Source organism: Berghia stephanieae, chromosome 6 (genome assembly GCF_034508935.2).
Source record: "Berghia stephanieae isolate SIO BIC M18660-M18661 chromosome 6, UCSD_Bste_1.3, whole genome shotgun sequence".
Lineage (NCBI taxonomy): Eukaryota > Metazoa > Mollusca > Gastropoda > Nudibranchia > Aeolidiidae > Berghia > Berghia stephanieae.
Window position 1 is genome coordinate 2,498,172 of NC_088365.1, and position 9,848 is coordinate 2,508,019.

The 9,848-nt window shown below is 36.9% G+C and overlaps 1 protein-coding gene across 1 annotated transcript in view; it reads right to left on the minus strand.

Moving 5' to 3' along the window:
* LOC144975568 (uncharacterized) overlaps positions 1–4,579 on the minus strand; it is a 12,656-nt gene extending 8,077 nt beyond the window's left edge. The window contains exons 1-3 of the mRNA XM_078919731.1: positions 4,452–4,579; positions 3,048–3,193; positions 1,865–1,954 (exon numbers count right to left, since the gene is read on the minus strand). Coding sequence (XP_078775857.1) covers positions 1,865–1,954; positions 3,048–3,193; positions 4,452–4,579 — 364 coding nt within the window. The remainder of the gene's footprint in view (positions 1–1,864; positions 1,955–3,047; positions 3,194–4,451) is intronic.
* Positions 4,580–9,848: the final 5,269 nt, after the last annotated feature.

The window sequence follows — 9,848 nt, forward strand, 5'->3', positions numbered from 1 at the left end:
CGATGCATCAAACACAAATATTGCAGGTCGAACATGAAAATAATGACAAATCAAGCCCATTGCGTTCAGTTATTAGATCTGCAAATAAATGTAATTCTGATTTCGGACGTAGAGTAGACAAATATAAATAATATATACTTATATGATGACGATTCGGGCTGCTTCCGGTAGAGCCAGATAGCCCGAAACGTCAACATAAAGAAAAGACTAGCAGAAAGATAGACAGAGGGAACTTGTTGCGAGTCCCCTGGAAGTGGGAAATCAGGTCAATGCACTGAGCCTAGCCTCATTCGAGGAAGGAGAAAGGGGAAGCCCGTGTTTCACGACTCGACAAAGGTAACAATGATAAAATAAAGAAATCAGTATTATCAAACACGAAACATTTATTACGGAAACCAAGTTACATCTAATACAAAAATAGAAACGACAAACTCTACTTATCCATTTATCATTCTTGTCTCTCTCCTAACATCCACGAATAAGAAACACGACTATAATAAAATGATATAAAGCACGACCGCAGGAATGGCGGTATTGTGATCAGATCAACGAGACTTATAAGAACTGCCTCTGACATCCCGTGCCTCGTTTATATTCCGCTGGTTCGAAACCCCCTGATTGGGTGGTTGAGGTGTTCAGAAAACCTAGCAACCCGAGGAGGGCACGGCCGACCTCGGACTCCTACGGTTTATATCCGAGCAACCAGTCCCAGGGCCTAACACCCCCTCCCCCTATTGAGGAAAGATCTCCTGCGAGGATGAAATGGAAAAGGAATGAAGACCTACCAAGGCTTAAGTGAAATATTACAATCAAAGCGGGGACCACTTAGGGTCAAATAAATATAACAGAAAAAAAAACATTATGAGGAGGATAAATTGAACTATTGGTAAGAAAACCGTTGAGCGTGAAATGAAATGTGATAAAAATATCATGTATATAAAATATAATCCATATTTTAACATCACATCACCATCATATAAATAATACCATGAAACTTAGTCTCGAGTGTCAATGAGGGTGTTACATTCACACCCATGTCACCGAACAGCAAACACTTTGGCTATGGTCTCTCATTATAAGTCAGCTATAAAAAGGTAACCATAACAGTCCCACCTCAATTTAAGCGGCGCCCACTGTATTACAGTCGACTCCCGATAAGCACAACTTGGTTAATCGCAACATTTCCCAGAACACATAATCAGTTCTATACAAAAGCCACTGGTTAATCGTAACTCTACTTCGATTAATCGCAACAAATTGTTGAAGCGAGGCTATGACAATCATTAAAATCAAGTCAACAGAAATTTCAATTTTGTCAAGTATGACATGCGATCTTGAGTTAAATTTTGCAATGCAGTGAGAGAGGGGAGTCCGGGATGGTCATCTCACCTCACCACATTATCCAGATCAGCCATGGGTTCCCAAGCCTGTGTAAACTCAAATAGCAAGCGTAGCAATATATAAAGAGAGCAGAAACTGAACTTCACTAAATCGCAACTTTTCCCTCTCCAGAGGAGTTGCGATTATCCGGAGTCGACTGTATATGTTTTGTTTTCAAATGATTTACATACAATCTGTATAAAGACACAGGCTGCCTCAGCCTGCTTTGAATTTTATTTCATGCCTAACGATGTAAATGTCATAAATAGAAGACAATGAATGACAGTTAATAGGCAGCAAAAAATAATTGTCATATTTGTCGAGGAATCATCTATTTTGCAAACATGTTTATGAATGAATCAAACTCAAAAAAATTCAGTAACCAGAGGAAAGTTTTACTTTCTAGCACCTTGTCAGTCAACAGTCCTCAAACCTAGAGCTGCACGTTAAGCAATACATATTATAATTGTGAGAAATAACTTACTGTTATTGCTAGAAAAGAAACTTTTCAAACAGGTGCATTGGTCTTGCCCAAAGCTATCGTTGTTGTGTCTAGAGATGTCAAATTCTTTACCTTGAAATATAATGATGACAAGTAAAGTTAGAACAATGATCAACCCAAATGACAAAATACTGTTTGAGAAAAAAATGTTTAAAGCCTATGGCATGACTACACTTGAACATGTGTCCTCGAACTCCTCAGGACGCAAAAAAAGTTCGGAGAAACAGTGCTATATCATTACAACTTAAAAAAATAATTCAATGAGCAAGGAAAGGGGTAGAGGGGGTGTCAGTGATGGGAGGTGGGGTCTGAGTTTGTATGTATCAAAATGCCTTAACACACATGCAATGTTCAGTTGCTGGGGTAACTCGTACAGAGTTGTCTCAGTAAATGTACGGTCACGGACTGCATTAAAAAGCAATTTTATTTATTCCTTTAAAAAAAGTTTTCAGGGCAACATTAGTTTGGGGAAGAAACTGGACAGAAGACAAAGAAAAATAAAATTCGGGACATTTGAATGAGGTCGAGAAAACTGTGTTCGAGTGTAGTGATTGCTTGTTTATTATTGCTTTAGGTCTCTAGCAACACAATGTAGGTTACATCAGAGACTGCTGAAACAAAAACATACAATTAAAAAAACAATAAACAATAATATATAATAAAAATAAGCTCATAACCTAAATTATCCTAAATATAATTATAGTAAGACTAAAAACAAACGTAAAGATGATTTATAATGAAAACAATATCATCTGCCATACAAGATAACGAACATAGAAGGTGGGAAAAGAAGGGGGAGGGAAGAAAAGAAAATGACACCCTACCAGCAGCGCATGCCAACCACCCCTCGACTGCATATTTTAAACCTCTAACAATCATTGATGAAAGTGGGTAGATAGAAGACTTAAAAACCAATTAATGGAAACAGTTTAACAGGAATATTCTTTGATGAATCCTTGTATGAATTATACCCAACCCTATTTTCTGTAAACAGTGAACCAGTCACCCTCTTGTCTAAATTCCATGACTCATTTATCCCGACCTTATGTGACCTTGGTGCTGATGACTTTCGAACAGCCTGGTTGACCAATGTAATGTTGGCCAAAATGTTGTTACTGATGGTACATAAAGGGGGTCTGATAAACACGAACATTTTATTGTATACAATGACCACCTACCATCATGGAGAGCCAGCAAGCATATCTTAGAACATTTACTATCACTGTCACGGTGTGCGTCTGGTACTGAGTATTCTTCTTTATATTATCCTTGTGTACAGAGTTACAGAGTGGTCTGGATCCAATTCCATTCCTAAGTAAATAAAAGAAAAGCTTAATTAGGAATGAAACAAATTGCACAATGTAACGTAGATAACTCTCTCACATGTGGGTCTTCTCAGAAAGTGTTAGAGTAGAATGTGGGCATTCGTAAAAATGAGTTAAATGAAATAAATTTTTTTACATTTAAATTCAACACACAACTCTTTATCACAAAATATAAATGACAAATATCAAGATCATCTTGGAAAAGTGGTAAGTCTGCGTTAGAACTTGTTTCAATGTCACTACTGTCACTATCTGGTAGGAAGTCAGACTCTTTGTCATCACAGTCCTCATCGGAATAGGAGATTGACTCCTTTAAGCAAACAATCCCGTGTTAATGATAACAAAATGTAATTGCCTCCTCAAACTATATCATTCCCACCCCCACCCCCTTCCTAAAAAAAAGCAATAGAAAGATCATTTACAAAAATAAGCATATTTCACATACCACAAAAGCATGATACGATAGACCGATAGAGGCGCTTGTGGAATTTGGATAAAATTATATGATATTCGTTTTCAAGACTTGGGCTTGTTTTACGATGATGATTGAGTTTAAGCAAATGCTGGATTTTTTCGTCAGAAGATTCTGGTGACAAAACAATTTTTAAAATCAATTCGGCACTGGACAAGGGTTGCAGTCCCTAAAATGATGGCAGCCATGATGGTTGTTTATGCTGATTTTACAATAGAAACAAGCTGCCACCTTAGCGATTTGCTGCACAGTCACATTTTTGTAAATAGTAATTTATTATAATTTTTTAATGGGTTACTTTTTAAAACAAATCCTAAGTGACTTGTGACATGGACACTGGAATGTCTTTTCTACCCTAACTCTACCAATTTTAACAAATGTCACAATAACACGTAAATAATAAACACAACAGAACATCATGTCTCTTAAGGTATAGAACAACAGGTTTAGAGCCATAAGAAATACAACAAAAATTATACATTCTAATTTAACTATAATTGATATATAGAAGTTGAATTGAGAATTCATCTCATGCCCTGTCCATTACGCAAATAAGTATGAGCGGTATTGAGCCAAATTTTAGTGACGAAGAGAATGATTTGCTCAAGTTACTTAGAATTAGACTTATCCCATAATATATTGACACTTGTCAAATACAAATCAAAAATGTCCATGATGAGGGAAAATAAACCAAAACTAAAACCAAAAATAACGTTGATTGGAAGAAAAAAAACTGCCAAAATAATCAGATTCAAGCAGCCAAAGTTAAGACACCAAGGTGGCAACTTCATATACAACTACAGCGATGCCAGTGGCAGTCACGATATCTCTTGACCGCAACCCTTGCTGGCAACTCGCTTCTACCGTAAAATCAGCAAAAGCCACAAAGATGGCCGCCATCATATTTAGTGACAGAAAGCACTCATACCTATATTAAGTTATCAACAAATGCTGGCCTTGACCTTTGACCTAAGAGTAAGACTAAGACTAAGGCGGACTTCATAAATTCTATCAAGACCGATCTATGCAAGATATTTATGAATTCATTAACAATCTTTCTTTTTTTAACGTTTCAAATCTAGAATGTGGGGCACAGGAAACAAATATTCGATACACACAACACCACAAGCTTACTAGAATTAGAGCTAAGTTACTAAGTTAGATCTAGAGAGATCGAGTGAGGCCGACATATTTACTTAGTCAAACCTCTCTACCTCTATATGATCTACCCTATAATATGTATCCGCAGAAGAGTTCAAAGCCAAAATATTTTTTTTTCCAAAATCAATCAGTTAAATCAAGTTGAAACTACATATTCGATAGACTTACCTTTAGCTAGGGGAATTAGGGTAAAATTGTGCAAATTAGTGATGAAAGCACCAAATTTGGTACAAATTAACTTGAGACCACTATTACTCGATGTTGATATAGAACCACATTGAGAAATTCCTCTAACAGTGTAAAATAGGGAGATGAAAATCCGCTTATATGAGCTATATTAAAACCAAGGGACGTAATTCATGAAATATTTGTTGACAATTCGGCGCTTTAAAAATATATTATTTTTAGCCCGTGTAAGCGGTTGATTATTTTGGCTTAAATAATTATAATTGTTAAAAATGTGATTTTATGTGATATAGGACCGTATGGGCCGGTAGTATAGCTTTATTATGAGGATTGGAAGGGGGGTGGTGGGCGAGGAGGAGATGGTGCTGGTATTAGTTTTACTTGTGGTGTGTTAGTCGTCAACGTGATGAAGATGATGGTGGCAGTGATGTTGGTGATGATGATGATGATGAGGTGATTGTGGTGATAATAGTAGTGATGGTGGTGATGATGTTGATGAGGTGGTGGTGGTGTGGGGATCTTGGTAGTGATGATGATGATGTTGATGATGATGTTGTGGTGGTGGTGATGGTAGTGGTAGTGGTAGTGATGATGATGATGATGATGATGATGATGATGATGATGATGAGGTGATTATGGAGAAAGTAGTATTGATAATGGTGGTGGGGATGATGATGAGGTGGTGGTGATCGCCATAGCGGTGATGATGACGATGATGTTGATGATGATGATAATGATGATGATGATGATGACGACGATGATAATGATGATGATGATGATGATGATGATGATGATGTGATGAGATATGATGATGATGATGATGATGATGAGTATGGTGATGATGAGGTGGTGGTGGTGATAGTGGTAGTGATTATGGTGATGTTGGTAACTATTAATTCGAAAATGGAAGACTTTCTTGGTGATGTATATTAACATTTTTAGATGATTAGGATCCAACAAAAATCATATTTATTAGACAAATGTCTGTGGAACACATTTTTCTTGGTAGGCTTGAGAGAATTCAACAGCAGCCTTTTCTAGTTTATCCTGATCTCTTTGAATTATTTTAACGGCGCAAAATAAGCCAGTACCTCGTTCTCAGCTTTTTCCATGGCAGTGTGTTCAAGAAAACCATATTATGTTGTCTTATTGAAGGCTAAAAATGTTTCCTTTCCTGAGGTTAGCCTGGTAGGGCGGCTGGAATCTGTCTCTGAACCTGATTGGTTGAACATACGACTGGGTGCAACCTCATTCACAGCATTCTTTGCTATACATCTTGATTAATTCTGGCAATTTATGGACCTCCTCTCCCCTCTCTCTCTTTCTCTCGCTCTCTCTTTCTTCCTCCCTCTCTCTCTCTCTCTCTCCCGCTCTCTCTCTCTTTCTCCCTCCCTCTCTCTCTCCCTCTCTCTCTCTCTCTCTCTTTCTCCCTCCCTCCCTCTCTCTCTCTCTCTCTCTCTCCCTCTCCCTCTCTCTCTCTCTCTTTGCTCTGTTCTATACTTGAATGTTTTATATATATAACATGGCTCCAAAAAGGAGCGCTTTTGTGAAAGACAACGAATAATAACTTGCAACAACCTAACAGAAAACATGAATAAAACAACTCCAAACAGATTTGGCTATTAAACTGTTGAGGTATGGAATCATGAGTAACACACACGACTGGATAATGGATTTTCTCACTAATCGTAAACAACTGAAAGAGCAATGTCAGACTCAGCTCCAGTACTACAGGTATGTCCCTAGGTACCGTACTAGGTCCCCTCTTGTTCCTTATCTACATCAATGATTTGCCTGAAAGATTGTCGCTAGGAACTTAACTGAGACTATTTCCGGATGACAGCCTTTTGTACAGACCAATAAGGCATAAGAAAGATTCAGAAATTCTTCATCGGGACCTTGGTTCCAGAAAATTACCAACAAAAGAAAGATAATACACAATACACAACAACACACTTGAAGACGTCACCAAAGCAAAATATCTCGGAGTAACGATAAACAATCGCCTGACCTGGAAAGACCACATTGCAAACATACACAGGAAGGCAAACTCCACCCTGGGATTCTTGAGCAGAAACCTCTTCGGCTACAAAGTAACCATAAAAGAGAAATGCTATAAAGTTTATGTTAGACCAACACTCGAGTAAAGCGGTAAGGCATGGGGTCCCGAAATTAGGTAAATAGAATCAATCTAAAAAAAGATATAAAATTCGTTCAACAAAATCCTCAAATCAAAGTAATATATGACACCCCATTTGGAACCATTTAAGGAAAGGAGAGAGAAGAATAAACTAAATGTATTTTACAAAGGTCAGAAAAACCAGGTCAGGTGTCATTACACGGCCTCCAACAGAACAAGAGGAAACCTGGCAAATTTATGTTGCCACAATCTAGAGTGGACTACCATCTTCACTCGTTTCTGCCCTCAACTATACGACTTAGGAACAATTTGGATAATTCCTAGTAAAACAGTTGGGTAAACTGCTGCTGAGCCTTCCACGAGTAAGTTTCAGCTTGAAGAGGAAGAGGAAGAGAAGAAACAATTTCAGCAACAGCAAAACTAGAACTTTGTTTGTTTTGGTTATATTCAGCATTTTTTGATGTTCATAAAACGGACATGACAAATCTTCTGATAATGAACTCCCTGCGCAATCAAATCGCTATTTGAGAATATGGAGAGAATCTGGACATCGTTTATAATTTCTGCAGCCACGCGGATATTTTCGTTCATGTCTTTTGTCATTATTGAATGGAGGAAGCTTCATCTTATTGTTGCAAAGCATACAATGTGTCCTATTTCTTGTGATAACGTCATCTGAGGGAAAACGCATATTCTGCCTCCTTGGACAATGGGACGATGAGAGATTGTCTAGATCGGGATAATTTGACAAGTTTTCTTGTTATTTCTCATTTTTCACAGCGAGCCTTCTGATTTTTTGTGGCCGTATAACAAGAGCGACATAATTTGTGCCATTTGGTATAATTTTGCTTCAGGACCTCCAGTGCATCCTCAGAGCGGTCTTCAACAGACAAATCTAGCTTGCCACTATCATTTGCTAATCCGTTAAAAGTCTCAACACCATAGCTGGTAGAACGCGACGCTACAAAAGTCACGTACCACAAGACCACAAGATTTCCGCTTTGACAGAGCTGGGCATTCTAATTTTTTTGGTACCTCTTGACAAATTAATCATTTTGACCAATCCACCTCAATACTGCACTTTGCCAATATATAATTGTTAATAGTTAGTACAAGATTTAGTACATTGTCAACGCCATGATTTAATGGGTTAAGTGACTTAATCACGGGATTGTTGGTGATGGGGTTGAGGCGGTTCATGACGGTCATGTTAAAGAAGATGATGATACGGACATTTTCAACCTGATATTTGATTTGAACCATATTATTACGCAAACCACAATAATAATATAACTGTATTGAATTAGTGTGACACATAAACATTGATGCTTAAGCGATATCTAGGTGCTCGGTATGCTGCTAATGATGATGATGATGATAATAATAATAATCATCATCATCATCATCATCATCATCGTCATCGTCTCATCATCATCATCATCATCATCATCATCATCATCATCATCATCATCATCATCATATCATTCATCATATTATTTATTATTATTATTATTATTATTTTTATTATTAGATTATTATTATTATTATTATTATTATTATTATTATTATTATTATTATTATTATTATTATTATTATTATTATTATTATTATTATTATTATTATTATCATTATTATTAATTATTTTTATTATTATTATTATTGTCATCATTATATGAGGTGGGTAAAAGGCGACAGAGTTCAAGTAGACACCGGTCGTGACCTCGCCGACCCGAAAGCGGACGACACAACTAGCAACCGCAGTATGCGATTCATTGTTTATAGATATCTTCACAAGAGCGGGAGTCTATTATTTCAAATAATTTTAATTCAATAAGACATTAAGAAAATAAAGATTATACTCTTTGAAAGCTATCGGACTATACAAAAGATATGAGAGGGAAAAAAAATCATTTTTTTTTTCTTTCGTATTCGTATTCGACCACCAAAACTTTGATATCTTCGATTTCACAATCTCATGTTCCGCGTTCCAATGCCGGTAAAATTTGAAATAACCAAATTGGTATACTTTTGGATTAAAAGCAAATACTTTTAAAAATTATGTTACTCTCTTGGTAAATGAATGAATTTGATAAGTTGTATGCTATGAATAAATGATAAGTTATACTTCCGATTTCGATTTAAGCATCAGTGTACATGTGTACTCGGTACCGATGACGTAGTCTGTGACCTTTTGACACAAAAGCAAAATGTCGTTGTGAAGGCGGCAAGTTTCATCACCACCGTGAATTTTTACACGATTTAAATTGCTGATATCTTAGCTCTTGGAGTGATGAGAAAGTGGTTCTATATCACAATTTAAATCTTAGAGCACGAACTTTTTTTCATAAAAAATTTGCTTTCATCACTAATTTGCACAATTCGGGGATTTTGTGTCCCTAATTCCCCCAGCTACTTTAGATTTTTTAAGGGCTAAAGCCACCATCCTCTGCCCACGGCGAGGAAAGAGAAAGTAGAATCGGGACCGGAAACAATCTAGGCAGGAGAAACAATTGGAACTCTTTTGCTTTTCGTAAATGATTGCCGAATGGCATGAGACCCGAAAAGACCTCAGAGCAAAAGGAAGACCATGCATGAAATCAAATGTATATATCTCGTTCTGTGCTCAATTTGGGCGAAACTTTTTGTATTGATTCTAGACGCCATTCCCAATGCAGTGGAAGC